The sequence below is a fragment of the Tyto alba genome, unplaced genomic scaffold (genome assembly GCF_018691265.1).
Source record: "Tyto alba isolate M040663 unplaced genomic scaffold, T.alba_DEE_v4.0 Super-Scaffold_16, whole genome shotgun sequence".
Lineage (NCBI taxonomy): Eukaryota > Metazoa > Chordata > Aves > Strigiformes > Tytonidae > Tyto > Tyto alba.
Window position 1 is genome coordinate 2,135,333 of NW_024881278.1, and position 18,840 is coordinate 2,154,172.

Consider the following 18,840-nt stretch of genomic DNA (forward strand, 5'->3'; position numbering starts at 1 on the left):
GTCCTAAAAGTTTTTCCTGCCTTTCCATTTTCCTGACAAAATACTGCATTCTGCTCAGAATGTTTTCCAGATTCCAAACTGCAGATGGCAATATAATGGTATTAGGTGAAATGGTGCTTTTATGGATGTAAACAAACAAAAAAAGCTAGGACTTTATATAGGAAACAATTTTATAGAAAATGTTTTTTCAAGCAAATTGTCAACAACTTCCAGGAAGTCATGAGTGTTTGCACACACACACGCACAAAAATTAAACATGAGGAAAATGGTGTGGCAAACACTATGATACATTCTCAATAAGCTGAAATACAGTCAACCTACACATTGTCTATGTAGAGAATTTCCATACCTAGTTAACTCAGTACCAGTTGCAGTACACTGAAATATTGAAGCTGTATACTGCTTAAAACTTACTGCCAAAGACTCACTAGGTAAGAAGTCACAATTATGCAATGCAATAAATTATTATTTAAACCCTAACCAAGGGACAGAACAAATTTTGTTGTAATATTCTGACTAAAGGTCTGTTATAAATGAAGCACAAGTGGTCTTACTGGTGCTGCCACAGTCAAACAAAACCCATTTGTGATATAAGTCCCTCCCATACGGCATTTCCAAACAATATTCAGAAGGAAGGGCACAGATTGTCAGCACAGTCTTGATTTCAGAAAAAAAAGATGCTGATGTATATTAGTCAAGGAACTAGGTACAGGGAGCTAGATGCAACTTGCTGTGCTTTGCAGATGTATCAGGTGTATTCTTATGAAGTCGACAGCTGCACAGTGTAAGCTGACTCACCTAAACGTCCAGTTGTAATCATCTGTAACACGTTCCATGAGGTCAAACTGTGGCCCTGGGACACTGCAAATTGGACGATTCCAGTTATCCCGTATTCTCATATAGAGGTTTCTGGTGTAAAAGTTCTCAAAATCTTGATAAAGTGGCACAAAATCCTGGTTTGAAAATATGCACAGAGTTATGTTGCTAGGAAAACGTCTGCTTCTGTACCCAAGTCATTCCCATTAAAAAGGAAAAACTGATTCATTAGTAAACAGAAAGCTATAAAAGCCACATGTTCCTATGTCACAAACAACTCCAATCAGCAGATACCTTAATTTAACTCTCTTGAAACACAGTGTTGGCTTTTTTAGGGGGTGGGGCTTTTTGTTGTTGTTTGTTTAGTTTTGCATTTTTTTTTTTTTCCAATGGTGAACAAGTTGGCCTAATACTCCAGTCCAATATTTGGAAAGTTGGAAATGGGAGAACTCATGATTCTTTCACTTGGAGAAATCAAATGCTTCAAACTGAGCATTTTGCTATGTGTGAAGAAGATTGTGGAACTAGGATAAACAACTCATTGTATTTCATTAAATGCTGCATACATTAGATTAAAGCTAGTCCAATGTAATTGATCTGGGCATTATTGTCCTAGGCCGGACATGCAAACAGCTGGTTAAGACAACTAGTGTGGTTGACAATTAATTTCTATCTAAGGATTTTATTTGAAAATTAAAGTATAAGAAAGGTATGGAATCTAAGCAAAGTTTTATATGAAACAGCAATATAGCCATACTAGATACATACAATAAACTGATAGATTAACACAGCATGTAGTTACATATGTGGGACTCTGGAGAATTAAATAAACATGCAATCCATGGTGGATGGCAAAAAGATTTAACTGGCATAACTGGTATCAAAATAGCTCAACAAATGGCAAAATCATGAAGTGAATTGAAAAGGATATTCCATGAGATTGGTGATAAAAAGACTGCACCATGGTATGTCATTAAGTAGTGCATGCATCTTTGAAAAGCCAAAACAGGAAACAATTTGGAGAATTTTATTTTTAAGAGGAACAGTAACACTATTCTCATTTTTCCTCCATTATGCCAGGTGTTATTGTAAATGATGGCTCAAATTGCGTAGAGAAGGAGGATCAACAAAAAAAATCCAAACAAAGTAAGAAGGCAAATGGTCTTGCTGAGGTGCAAGTTTCACTCAGGACTATGCAGGATGAAAAAATTTCTAAGTCAGGACTCACAAAAGTTCAGGCTACATTCACTTTGTGCTGCAACAATGATTCCTGAGTGCTCTATAACCAGCAGTTCAGCAAACATGTCAGCAATTACAAAGATGTTAGCACAGCCTGTCACTATGAAGGACAAAGTAAGATAGCCAGATGGGACAAGATGAAAAATGGGGTTTAAGAGATTTGAAGAGATGATATATTTAACAATAAGGGATTTCTGAGTTTTCTTTTTCTGTGGATTGACCTAATACACTGAGATTTTATTTTGCTGAGAGTATTCTGACAGAACAAGGTGAACATCTCTCTGGGTGAAAATTATGATTTTACATATATATATATAGCTACATATTCATACATATCTGTTTAACTACACTGCAGTGTGTGTCATTCCTCTCATCCCTATGCGATGTTCTTTAAGATGAAAGCAGCTGTCTGCCTTGTTACTTCAGTAGGTTATTGTACATAACTTGTAAGCAGGGGAAAACCCAGCTGTGGATACATAATGTCTTTTTCATACATACTTTTTGTTGTTCTCTCTCTGTAGCAACGTTACGTTTTTCTAGTCCCCAGGCTCTCATAAAATCTCGCAGGTAGCCAAATATTGTTCCCACTCCAAAACCCAGGAAAGTAAGAACAGCAACATACATTGGTGCCTGTTCAAAGTGCTCAATAAATGTTTTTTTGTAGAGAGTTCCATTTGATATGCCATTCTTCTGAAAATACAGAACAGAAACTTGTGATTAATATATTTCATCTCATCAAAGCTTAGACCTTAGACCTTGAGGCTCTTCTTTTTCTCTAATAGGACACAAATTAGGAGAGACATTTAGACCTCACGCTGTATCCGCTGATGCAACCTATACCTGAAGAGAAGGACCTTTAAAACTGCAGTTGTTACTGACTACTGAAAGTCTCTTCCCTTTACTCTCCAACATCCTCAACTGCAGGTGTCTTCAACACCACTCCCTTGCCTATTTTGAAACATGTGAAACTTATGAAAGATTCGCAACATATTATTGTGTAATTGGACAATTATTTCAAAAGTGATTAAATGGAAACCACAATACTCTGTTCTTGCAAGACAGAGCTATAAAAAGGGAAGGGCAGCATTAAAAACTCACCTACACTGTGCCTCACTCTGCTTCTGGAAGTCTTGTGTAACCCATTGCATCAACTAACCTATATACAACAAATCCTGTCTAAAATAGGGCACTTTTACCATGATGTTCTCCAGATCCGAGGAATTATCCAAACTAGCTATGATTCCAGTCTTCTATTTCTGTTCTGATTTCACAAATACTTTTATAAACATATTTTCAGTGACCTCTTCCATATTTCTAAGAGTACTTTAAAAAAAACCCCAAACCACGACCAAAAAACAGAAGGGGAAAAAACCAAGAGACACACATGGACACCCTGTTTCTTGGAATTAGTGACCCTATTGTGAGCAAATTCTAGAAATTTACAACCATGTATGGATAAAATACTATGTGTTGAAATTATTCTAAAATTTCCATGTTAAAATTAAAGAAGCTAGGTTTTTCAGTTGTAATCTTCTCAAATTAACTTCTACTCACATAAGACATACATTTTTGGAGCATGTTATAAAGCAAGACTACCAATATATGAAGAAACACCATTAATACATTGCTGCCTGTGGGATGGATGAACCAAAAAAAGCAGTTTATCTATTTTTTTAATTCAGCAAGCTGAAATAGAATAATCATATTAAGAACAATTGCAAATTCACTGTGCTTTTCAGACCTAGAGTATCATTGATCTTCATACAATATTAAAATGCCCTTATCTTCAAAAGATTTTGATTTCAGTAGTAACTTGCTATCCAATCCTGGATTCACAAAGTTTTCTTGGGAGAGAGAGGGAAAAAAAAAAAAAAAAAAGTCTTAACCACAAGACAGGGTGTAAAGATTTTGAAGGAAACCGAAAAAAGGAAAAAAATGCTGGTAGGGCTGAAGAGAAACTTATTTAGACTTTGGAAAGACTTATTGCCCTGTGAGGGAGATGGAATGCAGGGCTAGCTCTCACCATGTGAGGGTAGACCTTTGAATCAATGTGACACAGGCACTCATACCTCAATCTAATTGCTCTTTTAGGGCAATCTATTTGCCATGAAAAGACATTTTATGAGGATGAGTTAAATACATGGTCAAGTCATATTTCACGTGAGCCACAACAGCTGTGTGCACACAGTGACAAGGTAAAGTAAGTATTCCATCAAGGATTAAGCTCAATCATACTACCTTACATTTGTCATGGGCTAAGAGCGTACTTATGGTCATCTATGGCAATTCAACTGACAGTGTTGCTTGTCAAGCTGGGATGATGTGATAATGCACTTGAGCCTGGAGGAGAGAATTAGCATGATGATTCTGTTTATCCATTTTATTAAGAAATGCTTTGTTGTTATATATCTTACTGGTAAAGGAACAGGGAAGCTCATATCAGACTCCTGCATTGCAAAACTCTTCTTCCGCAGTAAAACCTTTCTGTTGTGGAACTGTCATTTCAGCTGTTGCTGTTTTACACAGTCAGTATGGCATATGTATTTAAACATGTAAACACTGTCACCTACTATCCTTAATATAAACATCTAGTAGTAAATGGCACCAATAGTAGTAAAGTCCCAAGAATGCAGAGTCAGACTGTGACCCATATTCTCCAGTCTGTGAATGATGAAAACCAAGAGTCTTCAAATAGCCCAAGGTTAGTACAAGTCTGGGAGAACAAATTTAAAAAAATAGTGACAACTTGTCTAAAAGCTGAAGTCAGAAAAGCAAAGAGCATTTCATCCACCCTTAGAGTCTCACGAAAAAAGTAGAGAAAGAGTCTCAGGATTGGAATAACTGAAACAAGTGTATTTGCTGCTTCTGGAGAGTGGCAATGTGGATGATTTTTGCAGCTCTTCAAATCCAAGCATTGGGGTATGGGTGACTGAACATCAGGAGGAAGTTCAACAATTTCAGCCAGCCTAAATGGTCAGTGGATGAATGGTTAATTGTCATTTTGCATTATGTTACTGTTGACTTTTTACATATTATCACAAAGTTTTATTTGAGAAGGAAGAGGTGGAATTGGAGACTGTGCATTTAAAGCACCTAGACAGTGAAGATAGATGTAATTAAGGTGTTGCTGGCACCAAAATCAAATACAGCAGATCCCTAGTTACACTAGTTACACACTGGGTGCTCTACTGAGCTGTACGCTCACAAGTATGTTATTATCTGTAATAACACCTGTAGTAGACAGACATTTTCTAGCTCCATACCTCAATTGTAGCAATCCTAAAAAGCAGATGATTAGGCAAAGATTCTAAAAACAAAGCCAGAGACTGATATCTTCTTAGCATATAGTTCCAACTTTCATCAATTCGTGGCTTTGAGATTTCATTAGACTGAGACTGTGTTATCACATTTAATAGTTAATGAATTTGCTCATCATTTTCGAGCCCACAAATACAGTGGGAATGAATTGTGAATTTTGATAATTAACTTAATCTGCAAAACTCCCATTTCCTTTATTTATTATAAAATTGCTTGATAATTTCATTTGACAATTTATTTTGACCATATTTTAATGCTCAACTTTCTCTTCATTCTGCAAAGTTCAGTAATACCTTTTTGAGATGCAGAGAAAAGGAATTAGAATTGCATACAACACTTGAGGGTACAGTATGGATTTATACACCTGCAAATGATGCTTTGTCTTGCTTTCTGTTGCTTTTTTTAAAAGATTGTTAACACTCTATTTGCCTTCTTGCCACAGTTCACGGTTTCAGAAATATTTCTTATGGTTACAATATATCCTTCCTCAGTTGCAATATATCCCTCCAATTGATTAATTGTTTTCTATTTAGTGACCTGCAATTTTGTCCACTCTTTTATCAGCATTGCTTACTACCAGCAACAACTTTCTGCAGTGCTTGCTGTCCAGAGGTAATTTTCCATTACCTTGAAGAATTCTGAATTGTCAACACATATTGTCACCTATTGTCACCTATTTGTCCTCACCCCTTTTTCCAGACCATTGGTGAAAATGTGAGAGAACAATAAGAGATCTATTTCCCTGCATCTCCCTGGTCACCTTTACAAAAATCTTATCTTATTGGTAACTCCCCATTTCTCTGGCAAAAAGGCCAACCTAAGCAGCAGCCCAGACTTACTCAGCAATTTTAAGCTTGGCTTCCTTTAAAAATCTCGAGTGAATACCCTTTGTGATATGCCAATCCACATTTTATTGGTTTATTTTAAAAACTGTGCAGGCGTTCCACATCAAAATAGTGTTTCAGTAGTTTGCCATGGAGTAAGTATATCTTCCAGGCACAAATGCAAGAAATCTACTCATGCAATGTAAAGACACCCAGTGCCAAAATGCTAGAGATAAAATTCAAAATGAATGGATGTTTTGCCATGGAGTTTGACAAATCTAGGATTTCTTTGACTTCTCAGAAACCAAAAACACAATCAGGATATGCAACTTCTGTGTGTTGAGTCTCTGCCTAGCTTATTAGATCATGCTGTCTTGTATTCTCTTGATACCAAAGGCCACACTGCCAGCTCAGCCTTATGACTGTAGCACATAGTTATAGAGAACCCATGTCAACAGATTGGGCAGTGGCCTTAAACCACAGCTGCAAATTTGCTTCCAGTAAGACACTCACGGCAAGAGAATTCCTGGGCAAGATTTTGATGCCAAGGAAGTCAACAGGAGTGATGTCAATGCAGTAAAGTCAGCTTTAAGTGCAATACCTCTTAGATCACCATATTCTGTAGTTACCCCAAGGTATTTTGAAACTCTACCCTAATAGAGAAACTCCTCCTAAATGCCTTCATTTTTTAAAATGGAGAAATTAACACCAGCAACAAATTGAACAGTGTTGTTAGAATGGGCATCAGTATAAAATACTGAGTATAATGGACACACAATCTTAATCAAAATAGCTTGCTCTAATAATAATGTAAACTAATCTCGTATTCTATTAAGCACACTCTTGGCAGCACCTTTATAAGGAATAGTTATAAATCAAGATATTTGCACTAGCAAAGAAAAATAAAATATAGCTATTCAATATCATGAAGTATATTTAAATATTTGTTCGTACTACCCTTAAAGTGAGGAGAGAATTCTTCATTGCATTTAGGTCCTGCAGCCTCTAGAATAGTGCTAGTTGGCATGAGCCAGATTTGTATCAAGGCAAGAGCTAAGAATTGAACAGCATAGACATTAGTGTCACAGTACTAAAGCTGTGTGCTGGCCTTGATTAATTTACTAGCTAAGAGATAACCACTTATGCTGGTGTAAGTTAGAAGTAAACTTGTGTGAGTGGAGTTGTGTCAAGGAAACCAAGACCCAAGAACTCATTTTCATCCAAGTCTTTTCTGTAGAGACAACATAAACTGTAAATAAATCCAGAAATCCAAATAAACCTCTCCTTAATTAAATAATTTTGGAGCTGTTATGGCCACTTCCAGTACAGCAGCAGCAGGTGCAGACAGCTATATCCTTGAAATAAAACTATTGGGAGAATAACAAAGTCTTTGTCTTTAAATGTAAGTTCCCTACTAGGAATAAAATCTGATCCAGAAGCAGATGAAACTTTATTTTACTCTCCTTTAATTTAAGAAGAATCTTTCATCCATTTATGGATCAGATCATGTTGTTGCATACAACCTATTAAAAAAAAACAATGTGAGTTGACTGATCTACATAAAGCTTCCAAGACAGATATGCATATGAAGAGATAGGTGTTTAAAACTGTGAACCAAGTGACAGCCATGTTTGCTCAATATCTGCCAGATTTCAAGACGGCACTGAAATCTTGAACAAATAAGGACAGTGTGTTGCTACAGCTAAAAACTGATGGGAGAACAGACTGATAATCACGGATGCAACATGTGATTGCTTGCAGATGGTTTGGTTTTAAACAGATGTTTGCTCCCTGATGTTAGAAGAAAAACATCTGGGACAAGGCCCTAAATGTAAGAGGATGGTAGATGTCCTAGGATGTGTGAGACAGCCACATGGGGATGACAGGACCTGTAGAGGCCCACACCCTTCTGGAGCGAAGCTGAAGATGGGGTACTACAGGGTTCCGTTTTAGCCATGAGAAGGGTACGGTCCAGATGAATCCCACCCAGATCTTGCCTCTGGAGAGTCACCATTTGAAGTGACTGATGTGCAATTCTGTCCCCTATGGATCCCCTATGGATCACTGTCACCAGAAGGCTGGGTCTCAGAGAATAAAACTGTCAGGTTGTCTGTAAACCCACCATGTTGACTGCCATAATTATTACGTTTTCCCAAAATTGCCATCCGTTAGACACTGGGGGATTCTTAATGATTGTAGCCAGTCCCCAGGAAAAAAGGAAACAGAAGTTATGAATATTGGAAGTTTACTATAATGAATATACTATTAACACAAATCAAGATTACTTCATAAAAGTCTTTAGTTACTGACAATGATATCTTTTATTTTTGTGGGCTCTTTTCTATTACAACACGTTTCATATCTTACAGGCTCAAGTTTCTCAAACATAAACCAAAAATGGCTGCATGGGGAATTCATAGTTTACTGAGCTATACAGACAAGATTTAAATTAAAAATAGTTGTGAAACTTAGATGTCTAGAAGGTGTTAAAATGAAGGTCGCAGCCTCTTGCAACGTGATAAAGCCACAAGAAAGTACAATCTTCACACAACACAAACTATAAATAGCAGCCAAGCCAAAATCCCTTTAGTTCTTATTACTGTGTGCCTGCAGAATCCTTGTTTAAACTGATTATTGATTTCTGCTAAATTTTCAAGAAAAAAATATATACCTGGTAGTAAGGCAATCGATGACTAAGAGTGAAATTTCCAAGACTGTCCAGGATGTTTAGGAAATAGAAGACACCTTCAGAATAATTTAGGAATCCCTGTGCTATCGAACTTGCCAGAGTTTAGAATTTAACAACTCGGGAACTCTGAAAAGTTTGCTCCCTGTAAACAGTGTTAACTGCTGCTTGTTCTGTTGTGCTGCTTGAGGTTTGTATGAAGATTGGGTCCCATCACCATACTTTTCACAAGCATCAGGAAATGGTTTTTCATTTGTTAATCACCTGTCATCTAATTACTGACTAAAAACTTCCAGTCTGTACGAATTCATGACAGCATATGACAGGCAAGTACCAACAAAAGTATGAAAAGGCAGGATTTTCACCTTTCAGGCTTGCATCATTTTTTCAGTTGACACCAATAAAACTCCAATATATTCACTTTATAATAAATTCTTTCAGCACCAAATAATCAAGTCCTGCAGTGCTGAATATGACACTAATACTATGAAAATACAGATGTAAATGACAAGCACATTAGAAATATACTGTTAAATAGAAAACACTTTTATATAATTACCCTTACTATATAATTTTCAGACTAACACTTTGATGCTACAATGATATTTTTGAGTGCAACATAGGAGCTTGAAAGGATGCAGAAGACTTACTCAGAAATAATGTTCAGGAAGAAAAGAAGTTGGTAGAAGTCTAGAGACAGCAGTGGCAAGGGCTCCAAACTAGAACAAAGATGAACTGGGAAGGTACACATTTCACTACTTGGTTTTGTAAGTTTTTATGCAGATACTTATATTAATTCAAGAAGGATCTTGTCCTAGTATATCAGAATACGAATTTCTAGCCCTGCACACACTACAAGCAATGTGCATTCCTCCATCAATGAATGTTTATTTGCAACTATTAAGTAAACTGTCTACCGTGTGTGATTTTTGCAAAACCTATAGATCACCATATGTTTTCATCTGGTATGAATTTAGTCCAGCAAGTATAATTGCACATTGCAGAATGATCATACTAGAGTGTTTGTCAAAAGAAAAGCCACATATGTCTCTTTACAGCACAGAAGTGTAGTCATGCACACAGACTGAGGGCAAATGCCAGTAGGAAACCATGAAAATGCAATGTGATGATGGGGACAAAAATCCAAGAAAACACTACTTCGAACTGTAGGTTTCAGAAACTGCAATATAAACCATAACAGATACTATTCAATACCAACTAATTAAGTCACTTAAATCAGTCACTACCTGGGAGATAAAAAAAATTGCATAGTAAACTCTTCTCCTAATGGCTTTACATCTGTACATTGCAAGCAACAGTAAGAGAGAAAAAGGAATATGTATGTCTGATACAGCTATTACTCTGTCTGACATTAATCCCAGAAAATTCAAAGTGGAGTCAACTCCATGTAACAAGGAAGGCATGAGGGCAAAGACAGAACTTAATAATTTCAAATTATTACAGACAAAACAATGAAGCTCACTACCCACAGAGACACTTACAAACACCAGAAGGTATTTCTTAACCTTACAGCAATTACAGAGTGGAAAGCCAGGCACGTTGAATCAGACAAAAGAACTACATAAAACGCCTAGGTTACAGCAATTCTTCCATAGTTCAGGGTGTCAAGTTGCAGTGAGTGCTTGCTATTATTTCCAAAGCTCACAGTAAGCTACAGGATTTGCACTGCCTGGCCACATTAGAATATCTCCTGATCATTCAAATCTGATAGCTTTGGCTTTAAGAATAAACAAACAAACCAAAAAGCTGACGATGAAGTGGTATCACTTCAAAGGCTGTCAGTTTCTGCACATCACTGGATGGTCTACTAATACGGGAAATGTCTTCCAGAAGTGATTTAGCATTTAGAAATTCATTCTATGGTTCTCATATACATTTTTGATAAACTAATATTTGTTGGGATCAAAACTGTAACTGAATGGAAAGATACTTGAGATGATCTAACCAGACTGTTAGTGATTTTGTCCAGTGTAGATTCTGAGCTAAAATCTACATGAAGATTTTACACCAACTCAATTTCCGACATAGTGACTCTGCAAAGAACATGAGAAAATGTTCTAACTAGCATCAATTCCTGCAAAATTCTCTTGTGAAGAAAATGCTATAGGTGAACAAACAGATCTTATGCACTAACTCGCATAACTGAATCATCACTGGATCTCAGAGCTTTTCCCGTTATACAGTACAACAGCTTCAACAGAAACAGGATTTTGTACAGGTAACAAATGGAAACAGTTTAATAATGAGACGCATATCTCCTATAAGAATTTATGTGTCCCTGGACTTCCCTGGATCATGCCAAATACATCATGAGCCTCAATCTTAATGTGCTAAAACTTCAGAAACAATCTCAGGCCATTGCTGGTTCCCAAGATGACAACACCAGTTTTGATGAAGTCTTCTGGAAAACATAAAACATCAGTTAAAGGATCACAAATGTAATTTACAGCATTCACACTTCCTACCTGAAAGTTGTAAATCGTTAGAATAAATTGCACATTATTCTAATTATTCTGAGAGTTACACACAGGTTAAGTTGAAATAGTATGCCCTCCAAGACATTCTTATTATTGCAAGGAGTAATGTATCATATTTCAGAAAGGTGATGACAGAGAAAAGCATTGTCAATTTTGTTAATGCAATCAGAGTCTTAGCTGGATTTATGCTATCTCTTCCAAGGTAATTAACTACTTTTAAATGATATTTAAATACAGATCTCTTGATATACCATGGATTCAGATGAAAAAGAGAGATATGAAATACCATAATAAAAAAATTGCCCATTTAATGATGGGGAAAGCAGAATTTCTCAAGAACAGTTGGGAAAGAGGCAATCAGAATTTGTGTTGCTAGTTTTACAGGCAGGGGAATTAAAAACTCAGTAGGAAGCTGACCATCTGGGTAGACAAGGTCCTTCTCTGAGCTAGGACAGGACTTGAGCACCAAAAAAGAGCCCTAGAATTAAAAAACATTCAGAATAAACTCACTTATTGTACAACACATAGGTTTTTAGGACAGCAGAATTTGAGGAAGATTAGAGAGACAGCCATCCTATAAACGTGCCAATAGTCTCACAGAACATCACAGTGGGAATAAAGTTGAGAAAATTAATAGCTTGATACCTTTTAAACACAAGAGAAGCTGTCTTAAGCAAGAAGACAGGAATTAATTTAAACAATAGTTAGGCAATTTGGCAGCAGTGCCATTGGCATAATTAAAATCAGATGGACTATGCCAAAGCCAGCATCAGAACTGACATATGTGACCAAATCAGTGCACCATGTAATTTAACAACATGACAAGTGCTGCAACCCACCTATCCTCAAATTATCTTGCAAGAACCCCAGAAAGTTTGCAGAGTAACCTGTATTCACCAACTTGTGCCTTTGTGCAGAAAAGTCATATACTTTAACAGATGGCAACAAATTACTTACTTTAGATTTTTTGTTCCTACCTAAAACTCTGAAGGAACAGTAACATCTCCTTCTCTAACTATTTTTTTTGTTTGGAAAAAATCAAGAAAAGGTGGTTTCAGTCTGTTGTGATTAAGTAATGCCCACCTATACACCTATGAGGAACTCACAGGTGGACTCCTCCGGGATCCCAGAGGTGGTACAACAGTTCTGCAAGAGGCTGTCTCTTCCCACTGATTTCAATTTCTGCCTTGTACAATTGGAAAAGATGATCTGGACCTTGATGACTTCTTAACGTCTAATTAATTGTAATGATATTCATTAACCACTATTAAATTTTTACATGACTATGTTTTTTAGTACATCATACATCAAAAATACTCTTCATAAGTTATTCCAGTAATTATGTAAGTCATAACACTGAAGATGAGAATGGCTGGCTTTCTCTCATTTGAACCTTCTGTATCTATCAGGTTTGCAAAAATCACCCTTAAATGCTCTCCTCAGGTTTTATAGCAGTCTAGATATGGACAAAAAGGAAAGTCCTTACTCCACCATGTACTAATTTCCATCAGTAGATCCATGTTTTCCTGGAGGCAAACACCTAGAGGCTGTGATTCTTGGCTGAAAAGACTAGGATAAGGAAAAAAGAAGCACACCAGAAATTCAAGAATCAGAAATCAGGTTCAAGAATAGTGAGGGAAAGAGGTAACTGAAGCATGCTTTGTTGGTTCAGCAAAGGAAAACACCTTTTCAACTGCATAGCAAGAAGCAAAACCTCAGTTGAACTAGCCTTTGGATTTGAACAGGTTTAACCATTCTAAGGAAGTAATGGCTTATGCCCTCATATTACCATTCTGTCTGCAGGTAACTCTCTAGTAGCTTTTGAGGTCATAGACCAATTTCAATCAAATCTGATGGAAGAAGCAAGGTCTTTAAGACATGAACTTTCCTGAAAGCTTCAGGAAAATCTGACCTTGATAGTGCAAAGAAATGCAAATCTGTGTGCTGAAGGAAAGACGGTAATAAACTGGCGCTTCAGACGTTCTTGGAGTGAATTATATAAGCACAAGTGTAATGACCCAGGAGCCAGCATCTACATAGCTCTGAACAAGGTTCAGCACATTATGTCTCTTGCCCATCTAAAAAGCAAGGACGTGGTAGGCAAGCTGGCATGTTCTGGGGTGGTAGAAGATGCTGGACACAAACCAAGATAAGATCAGGCTTCATTAGACCCGTTGCTTATGGAAAAAAAGTCATGGACATTTCACAATCCTTTGTCTTACCTCCAATATTTTTTCTTCCCTTATTGCTGTGGGGCAAATTAAAAAACAATACTTAAAATATTGGTGCACCTTGGAAGTAGTTTCAGTAGTCATTAGGGTATCTTAAGTCAAAGTTTTAATTTATACTGATCGTAAAAAAGACTTAGGAAAAGCAGGAAATGGAACAGCAAAATAACAGATTTCAGGAGAGCACAAATGTACCCAGAAATAGCAGGCAACTCTATAGGAAGCAGTATTAAAGCTAAAAGGATTTAGAAAAAAAACAGCCATCTCTTAAGAAAATTATGTTAAGGGCAAAAGAACAAACAACTCTAGTGCTACTAAGCAATATGTAGGTCTCGGCTGAAATAGTCCATCCAGCTCTGGGAAATGCTTTTTGAGAATGAAGAGGTGGACCAACTGGAGACAGCTGGGAAGAGAAATATAAAGTCTGGTCAAGTAAGTTATGAGGAAAGAATAAAAGAATTTTGAATTGTCTAGTCTAAAGAGAAGAGAAAACCCTAATGACCAGAAACCTAAGAGTCTTCAAAAATGTAAAGGGTCACTGCAAGAGAAAGTGAGTAATCTATGCTCTGGAAAGCATCAACATGCTTAAATCACAGCCAAGGTGATCTAAATCAGACATTGAAAAGACCTTTCTACTGGTAAAAGCAGTTAAACATGAAGCTAGAGAAATGGAGGTTTTTAAGATGGGTATAAACAAAACACAGTCAGGAACATTTTATGTATAGTCAAAGCTAATACTGTCTAGCGAAGGATATCAAAAAGCAGTGCTGGCAGTCCCTTAAAAAAATCCCAAAACAGAGTGTCACAGCTTATGGGTTAAGAGGCTCCAGAATAACCTTCAAGATATTCTATCATAAAACTAGCCCTGGATAAAACTGAGCCTGCCTTGTTGTATAGAAATGGTCTAGATGACATCTCAAAATACTTTTAATCCTTACTACCTATTTTTCCCATTTACCTTCCATTCAAAAACCTCACCGTGACAAGAAACATGGAACAGAAAGGACTGAACACTCTGAAAAAAGCTGATAAACATTTTGCACACGGTGAAAACCAAGCACATAGAGAGAACCTCCAAACCATGGATGCTGGAAGAAGGAAGTAGATATATAGAGTTTCTGTTTAAAATTAAAATAAAATTAACATGACTCTGGCTTTTGGCAACTGTAATTATCTGGAGAAGTTAAATCTGTTCAGCACACTTTACAAATCAGTGAACAAAGTTTTGGTTAACAAAGACTGTATAGACTTTTTTTTTTTTTTTTTTTTTTTGTGGTCACACAAAACCCACTGTTATATCTACCTCACTGATATCTTTATGTACCATCATCCTAGTATATCAGTCCTCTGAGAGGTACAATAATGTTTCTCTGATTTTTCCATTAGGATAACACTTCTGTTCACACATCTGTGCCTGTGATCCTAAATTTTGGAAGTACCGAGGTAGACCAAAAGTAGTTGGCAAAGCAAAGACTAGGCAGGACCATCTAGAAGGGACCTTCTGAAGCTCTGATCAACCATACACTGTCCGGAGATACCTGACACGTTTCAGGAGTGACAGAAGATGCCTATACACAAATCTTATTTCTCAACTATGACCACTGTCAACAAAACACAAAAGAAAGGCTCGCTCTCTCTCAGAAAAGAATGTAGTTTTAAAGCCCATTAAAATGCAAAGATTTTAAAGTGCTAGTAAAACAAATAGTCTAATATTTCTGAAAAAAATAGCTGTTGTTTAAAGTTATACATGATAAGCAAGTCACAGTAAAACTTCACAAATAAACCTTTTTCAGAAGACCTCATGCTTCACCTCTACCTTTCCACATCTGCAAATAAAAAAAGGAAAAATTACAAACCTGAACATAAGATTAACGTTGTGCCCTTCCATGACGGTTGCTACAAATGCAATGAGGCAAATAATGAGCAATGACAAAAGGTGCAAGTGTCACTCTCAACTGCAGTGGAGAGAGGTCTCAAATTTGTTCTGACAACTTTAGTTCATCCAGTAACTACTCTGAGAGGGTGAATTACACAGTTACATCCTATCATCTAGCAGAGAGAAACATCATTACTTCTGAGGAATGTCCACATGTGCAAAATAATATGATCTCACTAGCATGTCCCATGGTACAAATAATTTGCTAAAGAATGAATAAAGCTCAGCTACAGTGGGGAAAAAAAAAAAAAAACCAACTACCTGAGGTCTCATACACATAAACTCATCACAAAATTCTGTCTAACCTACAGGTAAATATTTAGATGTTCCAGACAAAATCCTTCATAGTAAACTCTGAAACAATACCAGTATACTATAATAACTCCTTGTTTTATATTCTTTCCCATTCCACAGAGTTCTGCACTCCCCTCATTCTCATACTGGAAAGTAATCATCCTAAAATGAATTAAGAAATTTTATGTGCCCATCCTGACAGCTCCCTTATGGACTAGTGGAATATCTTTAGCCTCTGTAAAAACTCAGGTGATACAAAATCAAGAATGACAAGAGGGACATGCAGAATAACCATCATAATTCAAGAATATCCCCATTTGGTGACTAAATTCATACCAGAGAGTATGGTTGCCTCTCTCCCCCCCACACCTCTTTTTTTTTTCTCCATTTTCATGGATCAGAGCTAATCTTTCAGATCATAGCAGCTGCTGAAAGATAAAAAGTATAACAGAACAGTATTTGCAGTTTCTACATCTTATTTTTTTTTTCTTTATTCTGCTCAGGAGGAAGAAAGTGGAGGCTCTTAGAAAAATACTCAGGTAGAACTGCCCAACTGCAGGGACTCATGAGGCAGAATCCAGGGTCTATCAGTGGGGGATTATGGCTGAGGCACTGTGAGCTCTAAAGAAAACACAACTTGGTACTCAGGAAACACAGCTATAGGCATCAGCAGAAGGCCTTAGAGAAACTTCTAAAAAAGATGGATCTTGCTTCCAGAAAAACAGAACTGTCAGCTGCAAAGGCTAAACTATGTAATTAGCTCAAGTTACCTGTTTAAATAATTGCTTGAATTATGGGAGGACCTGATGTTTCCAGCGATGTCTCTTCCTCTTCTCTTAACCACCAATTCTTCCACTCGGGGCTGGCAGGAGATCACACATAATCGTCTCCGCTGCCAAGCCACACTCCTTATTTTGTAGTAAGTCAGTCCATGTGGCAGGTGATTTCTGCAGTGCCTGAAGGCAAGGTCTTGCCTCAGTGACATGCAGGGGCTCCCGGCTCACAGCCTGTACAGGAGCTGGCAGGTTTGCCAATTGATTCCCGATGCTGAGGTTTATGAGATGCAAGATACCTTGGCAGCACATTCCCTCTGCAAGAGGTAGTGGCTCTGGAGTCAGGATCAGCTCAAGCTGAGCAGTGGTCTGGCTTGAGTCTTGCCTACGTCCACACAGGAAGAGATGGCAGTTCGTATCCCCATCCAGTTCTAGCATCTAATCCCCCAAGTGTACTATGAGCTCTAGCTTTTAGTCAAGTTAAAAGAAAAATAAATGAGAGGTTTTTCCTTTTGGATGAAAGAAGGGTTAAGGCAATTCAGACTAAGCTAAGTGCTCTGTATAGCCATGTCCATTGGAGCTGTTGTGTGAAAATGTACAGTGAAGGGCACTGGCTTCCCTAAAGGACCTTGCAAAGTACCAAAAAAAAGTTATGTGTGTTTAAGAAGAGTCAGAGAAAAGTGTGCAGAGAGATTATATCAATTCATGTCAAATACTCTAAAACATGAATTCTGTGTTCAGGTAGTTTATTTACAGGTTTGTCTTACCAAACGCATTGCTACTTCATTTTCACAGAATCACTATAAGCCAAAGTACAGGGGCAAAATCCAGTATCCTTTGTTACTTGTTAATGAACAAAACAGAATAGAGGTATTTTTGGAAGGAAAAAACCCTGAATATTAGAAGAGTATCCAAACTGGGATTCTACCATAGACACATTGCCCCAAAAGGTAGGCTTGACTAGATCTAGCCACTGTATGTAAAAATTGCTTGAGAACAACCAAGTAGTAAGCTTGGATCCTACACCATGTCTAGAAAACTGCAAATGCAACTGTCAGACAGTACAGTAATAAGTGGAGATACATAGGGAAGTATAGAAAAGAAAAATATTATTATACTTAAGGTTCAGATTATCACGTAAATCTTGATTGGAATGGAATGTCAAATCTTTACAGTACTCTCAGTCAGGTGTGTCACACCATGTAGATTATTTCTTTTAACCTCTGGGAGAGTAAATTCATGCTAAAAATGGAAAATATTTGACATGGACATTCCTGCACTGCCAGGAGAAAAGATCACAGACCACAGAATTTTGAAAGATTTTTATTTTCTGTGGGAACCATTCCAAAAATCTGACCGCTTAGTTTGCAAAGCAGAGTTGAATTGTTTTGGAATTCCATATATGTCCCTGTGTCTCTGTAGTGAATGAGAGCTAAGTGTTACCAACTTTTTCCTGTGTTACAAACCTCAGGAGAATAATGTGGAAGGCTTGCATTCCTACACAAAAACCCTGCAATTCTATCCTCATTTCCTATGATCCATCTCAGTCCCACACAACCCTCAGATCTGTTTCTGGTATCTTAAGAGACACACTGCAGAGGAGACCACAGTTCCCCAGAAATACTACAGCCCAATTTTGGATTTGGAAAGCAAACTGCAAAATTTAAGTATATTCCTGAAGAATGTATGACAAAATGGATTAAAGCACTCTTACTAGCCCAGACGAACAGAGCAGTTACAAAAAAGGTTAAGCTAGAATTCTTCTAATGGGAGTGTGGTAAAAAGCTGGAAGTAGCAGCTGTGACAAACACTGCTGCTTTTGTTTTAACTAAACTTTCAGACAACACTAAAAGTATTTCATTTCAGTGTACTATGTGTTTGTCAATACACATGCTGGCTGTGAAATAATTCATGTTTCTGCGGCTATCTGCTTGCCAGTCCTATTTCTTTGCTACTTGCAGAGATAGGAAGGGAAAAAAAAAAAAAAAAAAAAAAAAATCAACTCCCTTCCTTTGAGATTGCAGCTACTCACAGATCTATGCCTTCCCCTCCTTGTGCCGTTCCTTACCCTCGGTTCCTTGCCTTCATCCTGTCTGAGATCACCTGTCGCGGACTCAACCCATCCACCTTTCACCTCCTCCTGGCTTTCCCTCTCTAGCCTCCGGCCACGCCGGCACCCCCAGCCAGCTCGGCACTCCCCTGGCCTAGTTCTCACAGCGCATTTCACT

General features: G+C 37.4%; 1 protein-coding gene across 4 annotated transcripts in view; it reads right to left on the reverse strand.

Annotated features, from left to right (window-relative positions):
• Window positions 1–18,840, reverse strand: part of SPTLC3 (serine palmitoyltransferase long chain base subunit 3) — an 89,557-nt gene that overhangs the window by 52,719 nt on the left and 17,998 nt on the right. For 3 of the 4 annotated variants that reach the window (XM_042789924.1, XM_042789923.1, XM_042789926.1), the window contains 2 exons: window positions 2,554–2,745; window positions 799–953 (listed from right to left, as the gene is read on the reverse strand). In XM_042789924.1, the coding sequence (XP_042645858.1) occupies window positions 799–953; window positions 2,554–2,745 (347 nt within the window). The remainder of the gene's footprint in view (window positions 1–798; window positions 954–2,553; window positions 2,746–18,840) is intronic. The other variant, XM_042789925.1, reaches the window with a different exon arrangement.